Raw genomic sequence first — 19,333 nt, 5'->3', positions numbered from 1 at the left:
GGAAGAGCTGCGCTGCAGACATCCACTTCCGTTTCCGCCGGGGAGGAGTGAGGGTTCCGGTCATGAGCCGCTTCAAGTTCATCGGTAAGAGGATCGTTTACCCACTCCTTGGACTGTTCTGACCGGTCTTGGTCGTCTCTCAGTACGGCCAGAGGACCCAGGACTTGCGCTCTCTGGCTTTTTGAGGGTTGAAGGAGCCGCTCAAAGAAGAGGGCACGGGGAGGCTTTTAGGTGCTGGTAATGAATGTTCTGGTTCTTGATCTAGGTGCTGGTTTCACGAGTGTGTTTTTATTGTGAAATTTCGCAAGCCGAACCGTTATGATTTGTACTCTTTTCAGCATGTGTTTTGTGTTCAATTTACAACAACCCCCGAAAAGCCAGTCACTGTTCCTCTCCAGCCCACCTGCACCTCCCGCCTCTCCCCTCTCCGTGACCGGGAGGATGACTGCTGAGAGAAACCAGTTCACTCAGTAATTCGCTCGTTCATGTCAGTTACTGAGCGCCTCTGGTGGGCCTGGCACTGGCCTAGGTATACTGGGCACAAAGACGCGGTCCCAGCTGTGCTGGCATCACCATCGGGTAGAGAAAATGGAGGACACAAGAAATGAGGAGAAGAACAAATTCTTTTACTTGGCAGGCACAGTGATCCATTCAGCATCGAAAAACAAGAGAGAGAGAATGGGGCAGGGATCCAAGTGGGTACGAAAATTTGTTACCAGGCATTTAGGAAAACCTGAGGGACATTGTAAGAGCTAGGATTGAAAAGATAACTTGGGGCCTGAATGTCTCTGAGTTTACTTTTACTCAGTATAGAGTGGAGCTTCACTGAGACTTTTGACAAGGAGCATTCATTCAGTAAATCCTTGAGTGCCAGTTATGGGCCGGTAATCTTGGGCCCTGGGATACTGCTCTGGGTAAAAGTGGGCATGATCCTTGTCTTTGTGGAGTTTTCAGCCACTTGAAGGTAGGAAATGACAGTGATCACATCTCTGCTTTAGTAAGATAATCCTGATAGCTATTACGTAGGTTTAGTTGGTGGGGGTGGGGGGTGTAGGGAGAAGCAGAGAAGCGTTTCAGAGCTTGAACAAGGGCAATGGAAAAGAGAGAAATGGAAGAAATGTGCACAGCATTTAGCAGCTGAGTGTTTATGGCAGATAATGGAGAGCAAACAAAGGTGACTCAAGGTTTGAATAAATACCTAAATATGAAATGAAAGCGTGACTGGTTTGGCAGAGGGCGGGGAGATACCCAGATCCATTTGGATTAGGTTAATTTTGAGATTCTTACAGGACATGCAGGTAGAAACATCTTCCCAGCAATTGGAAATGTAGTCTAGCACTCAGAAGAGAAGTTAAGATTATAAACTTAGATCTGAGAGTTATTGTTAAGCAGTATTTTTTCCAAAGACATTGTGCTGAGTACTGTGGAAATATAAAAAATCTAGTGGTGCAGTTAGTTTTCAGACTGGAGAGGTAAGACCTATGTACAGTAAAAGCAAATGCAGGGGAGAATGTGTTAAGTGCCATTAAAAAGGTTTTAAAATGCTGTGAGAGAGCCGGGCTGGGGAGGTGGTCCTCAAAGGTTGTAAGACACTTTCTAGGATGTGGTGTCTCAGTTTCTCCACCCCAATCTGTGACATAGTTGATGGGGGAGATAGAATAAAGAGCCATGAAGTACCTACCCCACAAAGAAACGGCACTTATTTTTTAAAAGATGCGTGTTTGTGATATAGAACTAAGTCCCTGCCGCAAGTTATGTCTCCTTAAATCCATCCTCCATATAGCCCCCAGAGTGGTCTGTCTAAAAGCCAAATCAACTAAATTTTTCTTTTGCTTCAAATCTTTCAGTTACTCTCCTCAGGATAGCTGAAGTGCTCTAACAGCACTTCGGAAACAGCACTTCAAAGCATTTCTTTGATCTGGTCCTGCCCACTTTTCTAGCCTTATCCCTTATATGCTCTATAAACACTTTTATATGCTGTTTCTTACCTCTGACAGGGTTTTAGAGTGGCAGTTTGGGGCCAGAATGTCTCCTTTGCCTCTAATGTCCTACTGACTACCCTATTGCCTGACTGACTTTTGCTTATTCTTTAAGAATTCATAATTCTACCCTTTACCACATTATTTTTAATTAACTATGTATGTGTCTGCCTTTCCCACTAGATCAAATTCTTTTTAAGGCAGGTACTCAGTGGTATTTGTTCCCTAGGAGCTTAGTACAATGACTGTTCAATGAATGGATGAATGAGTAGGTAACAGAATGTATGTGGTTTTAGTGCTAAAGTGCTAAAGTGATAAGAAAATTGATAAAGGAATCAGAACCAGAAAAGATAAGCTAGAAAAGATTTTTTTTTTTTTTTTTTTTTTTGGTGTCTGGCCAGTAGGGGATCTGAACCCTCGACCTTGAGAAAATAATTCTTAAAGGTCACTACTGCAATAAATAATTGCTGTAAGTTTTTTTTTCTGTATGTCTGCTTCAATCCTATGCTCCTGATGTAACTGTGTTAAAAGTTTAATATACTGTATATCCTTCCCTTCCCTACTTTTGAAATAGAATTATACAGACTCATAAAAACATATGCAAACATCAGGGTTGTTTTTTCTTTTTTAAAACAAAAATGGGATCATACTATACATTCTGTCTTTGTTACAGATTTACTCTGGTTTGTTTTAAACCATTCTCTACCAAGTGAGCTAAATGGCCAGCCCCTGTTATATGACTTTCTCTGATATTTAATCTTTTATTGTATGTCATTTAAAAAATTCTGCCTGTGAAGCACTTCACTGGTTCCTCAGCCTACTAAATGAATCACAAGTAATACTTCAAAAAATACAGTATTAGACCCATGTAAGATTTGTACACAAACAAGCTTTACGTGAAACAATTGCATGAAAAATTAAACCAGTGTTATAAAAGCAGCCTTAGATTTTGGTTTAGGACAGGTGACCCACCCCCAGGTTGTAATCATGCATTTCCTTCTTCTGTAATCGCATAACAAGTGGCTGTTCATTGAAACTATATCCTAACACTGTTTCTGATGTGAGGGAGGAGGACTGGAAGCAAAACTATTTATTAGGGGAAACACTGGCTGCACACTTTGAGGAGACACTTCTACAACATTATATTCTAGGTTTTACTTGAGCTAATTTTTGTGACTGTATCTTGAGTATCATCCCACAGGGAACTATATCCTCAATTTGAAAAGCAATAAGAATCTGTACTTAATCATTGCCAAGTAATGGGACTTGGGATGCAGTGGAACCTCCCTGTCAAAGCTGGCCCATCAGTGCTCTAAAACTCACCCACAAAAGTTCACTTAAGGACATACAGTAAATGTATACTCCACAGTGTGGTAGGGGAGGCAGCAGTGGTGTGCAGATCTTGATGCATCTACAGAATTTCTTTGGATGTCTTGTGTTTGTCTTTGAGATAGCATAGTGCTATTTTTAAATTAAAAAGATATTTAGCCCCTAAATCTTCAGAAGTAAAGTTGATACCCCAGGAAATCTCAAGGCATTACATACTTTCTAGAACACTCCCAGTTTGAGAAGCACAGCTTTAGATGATTCTTAACCTGGCAGCTTCCCCTCCCTCCCAAATAAACCAGTGAGAGAGTATCCAGCAGTACGTCAGTAGCTGTACTACCTCTTGGGACCATCCAGCTGCCGGGCGCTCTTATGTATCTAAGGTTTATCTGCAGTTGTGTTCTTTTATCAGGATTCTGACCCTGCCTGGTGTCCCTAACAGCAGGCTGGTTGGGGCCTCTGGTCATCTCTTTTGTACAAATTTCATTTCCCCAGGGGAGATCTTATCTTTCGTTTTTGTTTGTTGTGGATTCCCTTGGGCAACTTATTCATACATTTGACAAATATTTACTGAATCACTGCTGTGTGCCATGCAGTGTGCTAAATGCTAGGAATTAATGGTAGGCAGAAACTATTCATAGTCTAGTGATGGACACAAACAACCTCATAAATGCACTAATGACGTGGCCATAATTGTAATCTGAGAAGAGGGCACTGAAGAGAAGGAATATGGTGATTCTCTATGTATTTGGTGAGGAACAAAACTTAGACTGAGACATCAGAAAAGGAAGGAAGTGACACTTGGACTGAGCTCTGAAGAAACTATAAGAGTTAACTAGGAAAAGAAAGGCAGGGAGAAGGTTCTAAACGGAACAGCCTGTGCAAACATCCTGGGGCAAGAGAGCACATGGTACTTTTGAGGAACTGAGGGAAGACCAGTGGATCTGGAGCAGAGAAATGAGGGAGGCAGAGAGAGTGGTACAGAGTGAGCTAGAGAAGTTAGCAGGGCTAAGATCATGCCATGTTAAGGACTTCGGTTTTTATCCCAAGAGTAATAGGAGTCCAGTGAAGAGAATCATGATCTGATTTTTGTATGAAAAACAACCTTGTGTCAGGTGGAGAAGAGAATAGAAGGGGCCAGAGTGTCGGAGAGTCTGGAGTTGGTTGCCTGAGTGTTAGGGTAGTGGTGAAGATGGAAAAGAATACATAGATTTGAGAGATTAAGAGATAAAATCCACCTACTTGGTATATACAGATTGAGAGAAGGTGATGAAATCATGGATTTTTGGCTTGAGGTTGTCCCAGTCTGAAGCTCCCTTTGTACCCATTCTACAGTTTTAAAGCTAAACCCCCGTATTCTTCACCTAACTCCCTCTTTCACAATGGATTGTGATGGCACTTTCCTTGGTCTTCTAAAGGCATCCTTCTCTTTGTTAACCAGGCTTACATTTTGTTTCTCTTTGCCCTGAATGTGGTATGGTATGCCTATGTAGTCTAACCTCCTGCTGAGGGCTAGCACCCACATAGGTTCTTCCACACTAAAATTCTGTGGTTCTAACTACAGACCACAGGCTCTCCTTGTGTTCTGAACACCAAACTACAAAAGCCTTGACTTAAGGGCTCCGGAGAAGGAAGAATCTCCAAAATATTTAAGGAGAAAGTTAGGCCCTGTTCCACTGTTGATGGCCTGAAACACTATGCTGTAGCATAGTTATCTGTCCTAACTCCAGTATTCCAAAAACTGTCCAGCTTCATGTCTAGATGTGCTAGAAAAAGAAAACAAAGGGTAGGAAGATGGTTAGAAGAATTGAGACACTTTTGAGGGAGGTATATAGGTAATGAGAGAGAGCCAAGGAAGGGGGACAGAGGTTGTTGACATTGTTTTCAAATAGAATTGTTGGTGGGGATTGGTTCTAGGACCTTTCAGGAATGATCAAGCCCCTAATATAAAATGGCATAGTATTTGCATGTAACCTGTGCACATCCTCCTGTATACTTTAAATCATCTCTAGATTACTTATAATACCTAATACAATGTAAATGCTGTATAAATAGTTTTTATCCTATATTTTTTAAGGAATAATGGTAGGAAGAAAAAAATTGTACATGTTCAGTATTGATGTAAACTTTTCCTCCTAATTTTCTTTCTCCCCTTCCTCAAATATTTTTGATCCACAGGTGGTTGAATCCGTGGATGTGGAACTCACAGATATGGAGGGCCGACTGTAATTACTTTTTTTAAAATGATGACTTTTTATTATTATACAAAAGATATGCCATAGTTATTAAAATGTTAGCATTATAGGAAAGTAGACAGAAGAAAGCAATACATCATCTAAAATACCACCTCTGAGAAATAAGCTGATACAAATAACACATCTAAGTATATATAGAGTAAGACAAATATGAAATAATTTTATAAAAATGGCATCTTATCATATTTGCTATCTTAAGTGAAAAGTACTTAATTGTATTTGAATTTATCAGAAGAGGAAAAACCTAAAGTAAAACTGAACAAATTGCTGAATTTGTGATAAATGTATGTATTTCTTCACCACAAGAGATTCCTTTAAGGTTAAGAAAAAAATATAATTAATGTCATTGAGACATTTGGAATTATTTTTATTTAGCTGTTAACTTATATGTAACATCAATTTCCTGAAATAAAACATAGGAGGATCATTACTCTTAGACTTCTTTACACATTCCTCTTGTTTTTATCGGATTTTTTTTAACTTTCTCAAATTTTATAACATTTTCATTCAGTGATGGAAAAGAAATTGGCCCCGTTGTTTCTCTTGATTCTATATTTGAATAACTACACTGCTTACCACCAGTCTTTTCACTGTGGTTTCTCCATTCCCAAGAGTGGTATACCGACCCAGGGACTCCAAGGGGGCAGGGTTGATACTTGAGCCTATCAAGAGTTTCCCCTTCTGAGAGATACCTGCACCCCTCACCCTCCATCACCACAAAGGAATGCTGTGAATTCAGAAGAGTCCCAGCACACTGTGCACACTTACCCTAGACTCCTCTGCCCCTATTCATTCTCTTCCAGGAGCTATTTTGCCAAGCAGAAGGTGGCACCTTATGATGATTAGCATGAGAATTTCTTTAGCCCAACTTACATTCTTTATCTTTGCCTTTCTTTTCCCATAGGTGTAATTTTTATATTTTATTCCCCAACTAAATGTCATTTACAAATGACATTCTCAAAATATTTACTTACTTTTACCACTCTAAAAAATATTTTTAGCTGCAACTATTACATACCAAAATCCCGACCGCATTGATCCTAATTTAGACTACACAATATAGCAAAAAATGAGAATATCTATGCAAAAAGAAAATGCAAAATATAGAAAACAAAGAGAAAATAAACATCATATTCCAGTTCCCTATACTACACCTAATACCTTCGTGTCTGTCTTTCCAGATCTTCTCTACAAATACCAAACAAAATAAGATACTAATAAATACTAAACAAATAAATTAATAAATACTAAACAAAAAAAGAACTCTTGTAATCTGCTTTTTTTAATTACAGTCTCCACCTTTCCATTTCAAGAAATTTTCATCTTAACTAATATCAAAACCATACTAAAATTTTTCTAATTGTCCCCAAAATGTCCTTTATGGGCAGTCATGTCCAAAATAGTATCCAACCCAGAGACATGCATGTAGTTGTTTCTTACTTTATAAAAATCTAGCAGAGGTTTGCAAACTTTTTCCTAAAGGGCCATATAGTAAATATTTTAGACTTTGGTGGGCCATATGATCTCTTTGCAACCATTCAACTCTGTACTTGTGTGATCCTGTGACATAAAAAATATATATATTTGGGCTGGCCCGTGGCTCACTCGGGAGAGTGTGGTGCTAATAACACCAAGTCAAGGGTTAAGATCCCGTTACCGGTCATCTTTAAAAAAAATAAAAATAAATAAAGAAAAAATATATATATTTGGTCTCTGTCCCCATTTCCTGGGACAGTGCTCCTAGAATCCTTGGAATCTCCAAAGTGATGTCTTTTTTGTATTCTGATGATATGACTGACAGCTAGTGACTTCTGGATAGCCTCAGGATGGGGGCTGTTTACCAGGGGAAACCAACCATGTGATTAGAGGGTTGGAACTTTAAGTCCTATCCAGCCCCACCTTTGGGGAGGGGAGAGGAGCTGAAGGTGTAGTTGTTCACCAATGGCCAATGACTTAATTGATCCTACCTACACAATGAAGCCTCCATAAAACCCCCAAAAAGGATGGGGTTTGGAGAGCTATCAGGTGGCTGAACACATGGAGGTGGTAGGAGGGTGATGTACCCTAGAGAGGGCATGGAACCTCCATGTTCCTTCCCCCCATATCTGGCCCTATGCATCTCTTCTGTATGTTCTGTTGTTTCCTTTTATAACGAATGGGTAAAAGTAAGTAAAGTGCTTTCCTTAGTTCTGTGAACTGCTCCAGCAAGTGATCGAACCCTGGAAGAGGGTTGTTGGAACTTCTGATTTGTAGCCAAGTTGAACAGAAGTTGTGGGTAACCTGGGAACCTACTGCTTTTGATTGGCATCTGAAGTAGGGGGCAGTCCTGTGGAACTAAGCCCTTAAGCTCTGGGGTCTGATGCTATCTCTAAGTAGATGGTGTCAGAATTGAGTTAAATTGTAGGACACCAGATGGTGTCAGAGAATTGGTTGTTGGGAGGAAGAAACCAACACATATCTAGTATCAGAATTGAAGTATTAAAACTGTTGTGAATGTGGGAATATGATAGGAGAAAGCAGATTGTAGTGTTGACATAAAAGAAACTGAGGCAGACATGTAAAGCATAGGATTTATTGAGCCAATATGATGATTGCAACCAGGGAAATGCATAGGTCAGGTTGCCCTGAGAAGTGCACTCCAAAGGGGACAGCAGAGCTTAGCATTTTATAATCACAAGAAAGAGGAAAAAATCAAAGGACAGAAGAAGACAGACCCCTTATCATTATATCAGTTTTCCTATTGGTTGTACATGATGTAGAGATTTGGGATTGTTACTAGTTTACATCCTACATGCAGGGATCTAGGGTAAGTGTGACAAGAAGCATTCTAGGTTATTGTATTACTTTTCTGGTGCCAGTATGTCTGCTTCTATGTAAAAAGAGACTTAGCATAACATTTTACAGCACATAGGACACAACTACTGACTCATCCCAGATTTCCCAAGGCACTACAATTTAGGTGACCTGATCAGAGCAGATTTTTTTTTAGTTATCAGCAGTTTTTACTATCTCACACCTTGTTATTCAAAAGCAGTCATCAACAGTATGTAACCGAATGTGTGTGGCCATCTTCCAATAAAACATTATGGGTGCTGAAACTTGACTTTCTTATAATTTTCACGTGTCACAAAATATTATTTTTTTATTTTCTTAAACTACTTTAAAATGTAAAATCATTCTAAGCTTAGGGGCAAACAAAAATAGGCAGTGGCTTGCAGGCCATTGTTTACCAACCCTTTGATCTAGCACATTTCTTTTTTTCATGGCTCTGACTTGCTGAAGCAACTGGGCAGTTATCCCACAGAAAGTCCTAGCTCCTGGCTTTGTCTGTTTGCTAATAGTAGTGTTAGTTAGCTTGTTCTCTTATCCCGTGCTTCCTGTAAACTTGAAGTTATATACAGAGTCTAACAAAATCTGAAACAATTTTAAATACCTTTTTACTGTCCCTTTGTACCCCTAGATTACAGGTGACAGGGATATGGCATGATTCACTGAGCCCAAAAAATGAGGCTTCAGTTTGGAGGTATGGCTTTCTCTTGGTTTAAAACAGTGCAGTTTTCCACTCGATTTTGTTTTGAAAAATAAAACTCATTAATTTGTGAAGTAGTTTTTAGCAGTAAAGCAAAGTACTGCTTTTAAAGCTAGCGATTTAAAGAAAAAAATGGGTGGAAAAGAAGCATTGCTGATCTGTATAGGGTTAGATGTCACTGAATGTATGAATCCCTCAATTTCCTCCCTATCATAAAGTAGTAATTTTCCGCTTTGCCTTGTTTTACTTACTGTCATTCCCTCCCATCCCCATTATTACATTCTTAGTTTTTCAGGCTATTTACTGTCGTTGGCTAGATCTGGCTAGAAATTGGTTTCCATACAATATTTATTTACTTTTTTTTTTTTAGTTTAGTTGCCAATGTTGTGGAGCAAATGCACAGAGGAATCTAAGACCAGCATCAGTGTTGTAGTTTTATAGCTCTTCATTTTAGAGTTGCAGCTCTTTGTTCAGTGTTACAGCTCCTCTTTTTGCTTGCAAGCAAGGAGAGCACTGAGGAGCAAGAACTCCTAAACCAGTGTCTCCCAGAACAAAGGAAAAGACCCCCTTATATAGCCTAAATTCCTGCCCTTTTCCCTCACAGGTTCCCATTCAGGCCCTCTTATGTAAATGAGGGATGCTGTCCTGCTAATTTGGATTGGCTGATTGTGGGACACAGTCTGTTGGTCACTTTAGGAGCCTAATTTGCCTCTGGCCCCTGGGGGGTGGGCGGGGTGAGACTGCTGTTATCTCATAGAGGGCAGGCCCAAGAAGCAAGCAGGGTAAATGGCAGGGGCCAGAGTCTACAGTGGAGCATAGAGTTTCTAAAACAGTTTCTCAAGTGGAAAAGGGAAAGCTTAACATTAGAAAATGCTTAGGGTTCCCTGCAATGGCTTGGTAGTAACTATTTTAATTTAAAAGATACTATCCCTTATTGTAGATCAGAACATTCTGAAAAAGTTAAATAAGTAGGATTTTGTCTGGCTTTATTTTCATGGTTGCATCATGAGTCTTATGTACAAGACATTGATTCACACTTGGCTATTTGATAATGCAGTCTTGGATTTGGAGCATTAACCACTTAGGGTGGTATGACAATACAGCTAATGTTGACTCAGATTCCATTTGTTGTTGGCACTTTACAGTGTTTGTACTCTGCTCAGTAATAATAATAATTACATGTTATAGAACTTTTAATTTGCAAAGTGCTTTCACACTCACTTTTGGATTTAAGCCACATTTCATTGCTAAAAGGATAAATTCTATGCCCATCCAACGAGTGAGAAAACAGGCTCAGAAAGGCCCACCTGTTTGCCTAAGATCATTCACCTAATAATTGGCAGTGCCAGGAATTCTGACTCCAAAGCCTATTTTCTTTCCATAACTGCATAACTGCACTTCCACCATTTTATTGTATTTCTTGGAACTTGTTCAGAAATTGAATATTTCTAGTTGATCACTGAACTTTTCTTTGGCTCCTCTATGGTTGACTTGTTGATTATCTTAATCACTCTATAGATGTTTGCTGTGGGTTGGTGGGTGAAGAAGTGGTTTATATCCCAGAAGCCGTTCGGTATAGGAGAGAGGAGAACTTCTTAGAGGAAAGGGATGTGAATCATATAGAGTCCAGAAAAAGAAGATATTTGCCACCAAACCTCCTGGCTTAGGTGAAGCAGCCTATTCATCAAAGGACAGAAGAAGCTAATAACTAGCTAAGGAATACCTATTAGGCAAACCATATGTCAGAAAGAAAATGGCTAAGGGCTCTCAGTCCCAAGAGATTCTTGCAGAAAAGGGAAGAAATTGTTGGCTGAGTCAGTGCAGGGTACCCGAAAGCCTGAGACATACCTGGGTCCAAACCTGAACGTAGAAGTTTAAGTACACTGTGATTCAGGGCCTGAGGGACTGACCCTTCAGAAGAAGGTTTTAAGAAGGAGTGGTGTCTCTTGGAATTGGCCTCAACCAGCATCTGCCTCAGAATAGGCATTGCAAAATGATTTAGCACCCATTCCCATTAGGGTTGAGACTGATGTGGAATGGCTTCATAAACTGAACCTCCAAGCTAATCTTCAGTTAGCTTTTAAAATTAGAGTCATAAATGTTCGTTTAATTTTGTTAAATGTGCTAACTTTTTGGTTTCATGTGTTTTCTCACTTTGTTTACTAAAGATTGCTTTGGAAAAATACTAATTTATTTGCTGCTAAAAAGGACACTCCTTGGGGCCAGCCCGTGGCTCACTCGGGAGAGTGTGGTGCTGATAACACCAAGGCCACGGGTTCGGATCCCATATACGGATGGCCGGTTCGCTCACTGGCTGAGCGTGGTGCTCACAACACCAAGTCAAGGGTTAAGATCCCCTTACCGGTCATTTTTTAAAAAAAAAAAAAAAAAAAAAGGACACTCCTTGAGGAAACCTGAGCCAGACTGCCCTTAGTTGGCTTCTTGACTAGGCCCCAACCTTTGGCTCTGTCCTTGGCCCCCTGGGACCAGTTGTATGTAGCAGCAATTCTGGGTCAGTTTAGGGAAAATCTCTATCTTGTTATCTGGTCAACTCATTCCTCACCCTAGATATTCCAGCACTCTGGCCTGCCTTCAGCAGGAATCTGTCAAGCTGGATTTAGCCAGAATCCTCCCTTATCCCAATGTTTTGTGTTAGTAATTTTCCATCTACTGATCCCCACACTATTTGTTGGCTGTAAAACCCCACTTGTCTTTGTATTCTAAGTACCTCTCTCTCCTACCTACTGCAAAACCCTCATTGAATAAAGGACTCCTTACCATCTTTAACAAGTGTCATCATTAATTTTTTCTTTAACACTGCACAAAGGAGAAATGGGCTAGAGGAAATACAGACCATTTCTGTTTTTCTGATGATCAACAATGGTGGGTGACCGTAGACTGATGTCCTATAAAGGATTATTTTAGGCAGAAAAGCCTCTCCTCTCTTCACTGGATTTCCTTTTCAGTCTCCCCACATCTTTATCTAATTTCCTTTCCATATGTGAAAAGAAACTAATTGGTGATTTCTTCTGATCTAGGCCATTCCACTGAACCCCTGTAGTGTATTTATGGTATTAGATGATGTTTGTATGTTAGTAGCCCTTTTAAAGGGTACCAGTTGTGACTTTGTCCTCCCATCCATCTCTATTGACATGCTGTTGCCCAAATATCTTTGTAGTTTTCTTTATTGTGACTTTCTCCTGTTGTTTCAAATGCCTGAAATTCTCTCTCTGCTATCTCTTGGATTATCCAAGTTCCCATTCATTTTTCAAGGTTTATCTTAATGTTGGAACGGCACATTCCTGGGGGCCAGCTTGGTAGAAATCACTGAGAACATACCAAGAAGAAGCTGAAACTTCGCAAAAATAATGTAGGGGTCTATTGGTAGGTAACTGCCCCCCCCCCCAATTTTTCTTCTTATAGAGCTAAAAGGTAAAGGATATGTATTTTAAATAAGGGAAGCGTTTTTCTTGCCTATAACTAACAGTCTTACTTCACATCTTGTTGTCCCCCTTGTTGTCTTATATTTTATAGCAGGATTTACCAACAGCAGCACTTGAATTTTGGGGGTCAGATAACTATTTGTTGTGGGAGGCTATCCTCTGCATTGTTTGGGTGTTTGGCAGTATTCATGACCTCAACCCTAGATGCCAGTATTACCTCCCTTCATTTTGGTGACAACCGAAAACTTATACAGACATTGCTAAATATTGGGGGTGAGGAAGGGACATTGAGGGAGAGGTGCTGCAAAATTTGTCTCCATTGAGATCCACTGTTCTACAGGTACCATGAAGCTCTTCCAGTTTTCTAGATACAGTAAGTACCGCCAGACATCTGTATGTAGAACACCCTTTTCCTTCTTCAGCTTTAGGCCTAAGCTCTTTCCTCAAGACCCACCTCTTCTGTGAAGCTTTTCCCATAAACCCTGCCAAAACTGTAGTGCCCCTCCTTTGTGCACCAATGCACGTAATTATTTACAGACTGAATAAATAAATTTGGACCTATGCTCTATGGCAACTATTATGGTAGGTTCTACTATGTGCCAACCATTGTGTTAGGTTCTGGTGATAGAGCAATGAAGAAGATAAACATAATTTCTTGCCTCATGTTGCTTATAGTCTAGCTTATTATTTTACAAATTATATTTGTAGTTCCCATGTAGACTGTAAATTCCTGGAGGTCAGGGACCAAGTTTTGAGACTTACTCATTTCTGTATCCCCTAACTCCTTACATAGTATTTGGCAAATAAAGGAAATATGAAGGTACTTTTAAAAGCTTATGGTAAAATAGAATTAAAAGATAATATGAATCTTTCCATGAACTTTTTGAAGTATCTTTGTAAATAATTTATTCACCTCTCTGCATCTCCACTTCCATTACCCTAATTCAGGTTTTTTTCATTGCAAATATGAGCTATTGCAGATTCCAAATGAGACATCCTAATTCCAGTTGTCCCCTTCAAATCCCACCTTCCACAAAGGTGTCAGAATGAGATGTCCAGAGAGTAAATTTTACTCCTCTGCTTAAAAGCCGTCAGTGCTTCCTGTTGTATCTAATATTTTAAAGACAAGTGGCTATACAATGAAATATTATTTAGCCATTAAAAAAAGAATGAAATCCTGTCATTGGCAGCAATGTGGATGAGCCTGAAGGACATTGTTAAGTGAAATAAATCAGGCACAAAAAGGTAAATACCACATGATCTCACTCGTGGAAGCTGAAAAAGTTGATCTCATAGAAATAGAGAGTAGAATGGTGCTTACCAGAGGCTGGGAAGGCCGGGGAGAGGGAGAGTAGGGTGACGTTGGTTACTATAGTGTTCCATAACACTGGAGGGTAACCATAGTAAGTGATAATTTATTGTACTTTTTCAAATAGCTAGAAGATTTCGAATGTTACCAACAGAAAGAAATGATAAAGTTTTAAGGTGATGAATATGTTAATTACCCTGATTTAATCATTACATATTGTTTACATGTATCAAAATATTACATGGTACCCAAAAATGTGTACAATTATGTGTCAAAAATATATATATTTACAAACATATTTTTTAAAAATATATGTATTTTTAAAAACCACGAAAAAAATTTGACTTCCAAGAAGAGTCTTCATGTCCATTCCATCCTTTGTTAGTAGGTTATGTCATGAGGAAGCACCCAGTGAGAGGCTTTCTGAGTCATATCTGGAAGTAGCACACATCACTTCCATCCTTGAGGGCCATTGGCTAGAACCCTGTCACATGGATACATCTAACTGCATGGAAGGCTAGGAATTGTAGTCTAGTTGTTTGCTAAAAGAGGTCTCCACCACACTATTTTAATTTAGGATTTGGGGTATGTTTGTATTCTCTTTTCCCTAGATGGTTTTGTATTTATTTTCTATTTTAATTCTCTTAAGAGTTTGTGTATTTCATTATAAGAGGCCTCAAATTCATTTTAAAAGAAAGTAGGGTACAAATTGTAAATAAAGCAACAATCATGAATTTGATTAATGTCAAAGTGTACAGTGTTTTACAGTTCACAAAGGGCTTCCACACTTTTTAATATGTTTTTTTAAAGCAACCTTTTGATGTAAGCAAGAAACTTGTTACCACCATTTTTAAAATATAGGTGTGATTTACAGGTAAATGACTTACCTGAGGTTGCCCAGTTATACTCATTCTAACAGTTATTTAAATGTGGGAATATTTAATTGTCCTTGAAATCCTTCTAAAAATGTAGGAGAGTGAGGTGAGATAACACTTGGGAGAGTGTGGTGCTGATAACACCAAGGCCAGGGGTTTGGATCTCTACATAGGGATGGCCGGTTAGCTCACTTGGGAGAGCATGGTGCTGACGGCACCAAGTCAATGGTTAAGATCCCCTTACTGGTTATCTTTTTTTTTTTTTAAAGATATATTCATCTAGGAAAAAAAAAAGGAAAGAAAAAACAAGTGTCTGTAACATAGCTGGGTCTGGCTTCTTCTGGCTCTCCCTTGTCTTATACTGTACTTCTCTCCAGCAGCTGGAACAGCCTGTAGCTCTCCACAAGCACTATGCTATTTCACACCCAAGGTTTTGCTCCTACTGCCTCCTCTGTCTCCAGTCTTCTCTCTTCCACTTGGTAACTCTAACTCATCCTTTAAGATTCAGTTCAGGAATTACTTCTTTCTGGAAGCCTCTTCTGGGCAAGCCACTACACTAAGTTGGGTGTTCCTCTTTTGTGTTCTATAGTACCAGTGTTTACTTTCAGTATTTCATAATTGTCAGTTAATGGGTCTGCTTTACCAATTCTGCAGTGAGTTTCTTCAGAGCAGGAATTATATCTTACTTATCTTTATATCCCGCGTGTCTAGCACAGTAGCTGACAAGTGGTAGGTACTTGGATATTGTTTCAGTGAATGAGTGTTTAGTGAATGAAAAGTTTAGTAACAAGCTTTTATTTAAAGTAGAGGTTTCAAATAGAGACTCAATGATTAATTGGTTATTTTATTTTTTCTTTCACAGATATTGGTATCAACTTGACAGATCCTATGTTCAGAGGAATTTACAGGGGGGTTCAAAAGCATCAAGGTAAATATTTCTCTTATTAAACAGTTTCTCTATGAAGACAAATTTTCTGCCTCAATGAGATCTCGAAAAGTATAATCCACTCTTATAAATGAAATATTAAATAACTCATTACGCATCTTTGATAAAATTATAATCAGCAATATTCATGTAAGCTGTATTGGTAAACCATGATCCTGAACATTAATAAAGCACCTTTGTTATAATAACAAAGACTTAATAAAGCCTTCTTATTTGTAGCATTTTGTAATTTTGAATATAGAACTTCAAATAACCAAATGCACAAAAGCCAAACAGTAGTTGGTGTTTAATTAGTCTTTTAAGCAATTGAACAGTAGGGTACATAATCCAAAAATCACTTACTATAGAACATCATAATGTCTAGTTTCTCAAAAACATATTCAGCTGGGTGACAAAACAGTCGTATGATTAAGGAGGTACACTGCTGCCTACCTTCCCTGTCTTGTCTTTACTCCTTTCCATCCAAGTCTCTACCTACTTCATAAGTGGAAATGGACAGTAGTACCTCAGAGATTGATGGAAAGCTTAGACAAAAGCAAACTGGCTTGTATTTATCATGTAAGATCATTTAAAAGGCCTACTTTGTCAACTGAGAAATGACTAAACAGGAAATGATGGTGACAAGTTTTTTAAGCAGAATTTGTACAGTTAGTCTGAATATTGCCTCAAAAATTTGACTGTACTTGTTACTGTGTAAATGTAAAAAGGAAAATTTGGTTTTGTGGTTATGAATGAAGTAGAATTGCACTTTTCAATAAGCTAAATCAGAAGCTAATCTTATTGTACTTTTAGGTGGTAGTAGGTAAAAGCTTTTCTAAATATAGGGGATGTTAGATACCACTTGAAAGAAGAAAGGTAGATGTTAGCTTTCTCAAGCCCTACCTCAAAACTTAACTTTTCTACTTCATTTAGAATTTCAAATGATATTTTTACATGGGTCTTACATATTACAGATGGAATACTGAATAAATTACACTCTGCTTTTCTTGCCTTTGTAGCACTTAATAGATTTCATGCTCTGTGACTCAGTGTGTATGAATGTTTGTATGTGTGTTTATAAAATAAGTTTTATTGTGGTCAATATTAGTATTACTAGTTTATAAAATCTAGCAAAACTGGTGGCCGTATTTAGTATAGTTAATTAAAGTTGATATTTTTGTCTAAAAGAAATTTTGTATCTACTTTAGAAGCAATAGCAATTGAATTCCAGTCACATTTACTGTTAAACTTAAATATGAAGTTAATAAATGGATTTTTATTACATAATTGTTTTATTTTGATGTCCACTTATTTCTGGCCTCTCAGCTTAGAAGTTAATATTGATCTCCCTAAGGTTTTGGTGATGGGCCATAATAAGCAACTACATTGTATATTGACAAAATTAAATTAAATTATGTTAAATTTAAAAAAAATATTGATCTCCCTAAAAAAGTTTATTACTTAACAATTTGGGGGGAAAAAACCAAATGTAAGGGAAAATAAAAATTGTCCTTCCTCAATGGGAATGGTAATTATAGAAATACAATATTAACTGAAATATACAAAGAAATGTTATATTACGTTTTAGGAAGCATTGCAAGTGCACTCAGAAGAACCCTAGTAAAAATAAACAATCTTAGCGATTAGTTATTTGTGTTTTTAAAAATATAATACCAACAGGTTTCAAATTTGAAGTAAGTGCCTTACATCATAGTCAGTGAATTCATCTTTAATTTGAACCTCCTGGGTTTTATTACTCTTTCCCTTTCTGGTCAATAGAATAAAAATACAGTTAAATTAATTATTTATCTAGTTTGCCTTGTATTGGTTTCTTTTTTTTTATTAAAGTTTTTGCTAGCTCTATTCTTACTGTATGACAAGGCCTCATCAAATAGTATTGATCTGAATCTGATTTAGTAAATGTAATTATTTCTATGTATTTTTATTTCAAGAGGAGATAACTAAATTACAGATTAGTGGATTTTTTTTTTTTTTTTTTTTTTTTCTGACCGGTAAAGGGACCGCAACCCTCGGCGCGGGGTGGTCGGCACCACGCTCAGCCAGTGAACACACCGGCCATCCCTGTGTAGGATCCGAACCCGCGGCCTCGTCACTCCCAGCGCCACACTCTCCCGAGTGAGCCATGGGGCCGGCCCCAGATTAGTGGATTTTTTATTTGCCCGTTTTTTTTTAATGTGGGGTTTGTCTTTTACAGATGACTTACAGGATGTAATAGAGAGAGCTGTTCAGATTGGCGTTAAAAAGGTAATATCTGTTTTTTGTTATTGAGGTTTTTTGTTTTTTAACTAAATTTAAATAAAAATTCTGCAGAGTAGAAGGAAAAGAGCTAATGCCACACTTGGGGTACATATTGTCTACATTTAATAGAAAAAAAATATTCTGTTCACAGCAATTTAAGTTACACAACCTCATGTATAGTTCTTCCATGTGATAATAAATGTGATAAATGGCAAGGTCTCTTTGAAAAAATAATTTTTTTAAGCCTATATGAATCCAGGCTTCTTAAGAGGCAAGAAAAAAATTCAATAGTATGGTGTCAGGACACTTGGTAGCTATTGCTTCTAAATTGAATAATCTCAGTTTGAAAAAGTGATACTGCTGGCTAAATGAATTCTATAGGCTCCAATTCTAAATTGTATTAGTTATTATTCACAAATAATAAGAAAGGATAAAGTTAGATTAATTTCTCATTATGTGGTTACTTCCTGCCTGCTGAATAATTTAATCTTAAGGTTTCTAATTGTACACACAAACACACACACACACACACACACACACACACACACACACACACACACACACACACACACACACACACACAGAAATAATAGAACATGGCTGAGTTTTACTTGGGCATGTTTCCAGTTTCCAAATTGCAATTTAATTCAGTACCTTGCAGTTATATTGTAGTGTTATATTGTAGTGGTCAAAAACGCACAGCTGAAGTTTTATTCTTCATAGCTTTGTAATCTGGGGTATTTTATCTCTCTAGACTTCAGTTTTCTCATTTAGAAACCAGGAATGATGATAGTACTTAATTAATAGAGTTTTTGTGAGGGTCAATTAAAATATTGAATGCAAAGTATTTGATATTATACCTGGCATAAAGTAAACAATCTTCATCATGTATATGGCGGAAGCCACCGTCATCATAATCATTATTGTTATTGTTGTTGTTATACACTGGGAGAAGACATTATGCCCTCTAGTCTTGTCCTTACTTTTTTCAACTATTTGGAAAAGTTATAGGTAAAGTAATAAGTAGACTTGATTAGAAACTATTTTATGTAATTGAAATACTGGATGTGGGCAGCTGGTCTGATATTAAAGAATTAGCGGACTGGCCAGTTAGCTCAGTTGGTTAGAATACAGCCTTGTAATATCAAGGTCAAGGGTTTAGTTCCCCATACCTGCCAGCTGCCAAAAATAAAAATAAAAAAGAATTAAGTAATATTGGCAAACAAGAAAGTTTTTTCAGTATTTTTGTTATATCTTATATATTATGTTTTTCAGGTAGTCAGGCACTTAATTAAGGCTCTGTGTTCTCTGAATAGATACTCAATGTTTAATCATATTAGAAGTTTAAGTTGCTATATGAAAATATCTGTTCATCATTTGCAGTTCCACCTTCATTTTGTGTGTTTTCTCTTTAGATTTGCACCTATAATGAA

The 19,333-nt window shown here is 37.9% G+C and overlaps 1 protein-coding gene across 3 annotated transcripts in view; it reads left to right on the top strand.

Annotated features, from left to right (window-relative positions):
• The first annotated feature begins 37 nt into the window (after positions 1 to 37).
• The window catches only part of TATDN1 (TatD DNase domain containing 1), a 42,996-nt gene continuing 23,700 nt past the window's right edge, over positions 38 to 19,333 (top strand). The window contains exons 1-4 of one of the 3 annotated variants that reach the window (XM_063079359.1): positions 38 to 84; positions 12,363 to 12,473; positions 15,579 to 15,644; positions 17,857 to 17,906. In XM_063079359.1, the coding sequence (XP_062935429.1) occupies positions 15,605 to 15,644; positions 17,857 to 17,906 (90 nt within the window). In that variant the 5' untranslated portion in view covers positions 38 to 84; positions 12,363 to 12,473; positions 15,579 to 15,604. Of the gene's footprint in view, positions 85 to 12,362; positions 12,474 to 15,578; positions 15,645 to 17,854; positions 17,907 to 19,333 lie in introns of those variants that run through there. The other 2 variants (XM_063079357.1, XM_063079360.1) reach the window with 2 other exon arrangements.

This window comes from Cynocephalus volans, chromosome 15 (assembly GCF_027409185.1).
Source record: "Cynocephalus volans isolate mCynVol1 chromosome 15, mCynVol1.pri, whole genome shotgun sequence".
Taxonomy (NCBI): domain Eukaryota; kingdom Metazoa; phylum Chordata; class Mammalia; order Dermoptera; family Cynocephalidae; genus Cynocephalus; species Cynocephalus volans.
This window is presented reverse-complemented; position numbering and strand designations above follow the sequence as displayed.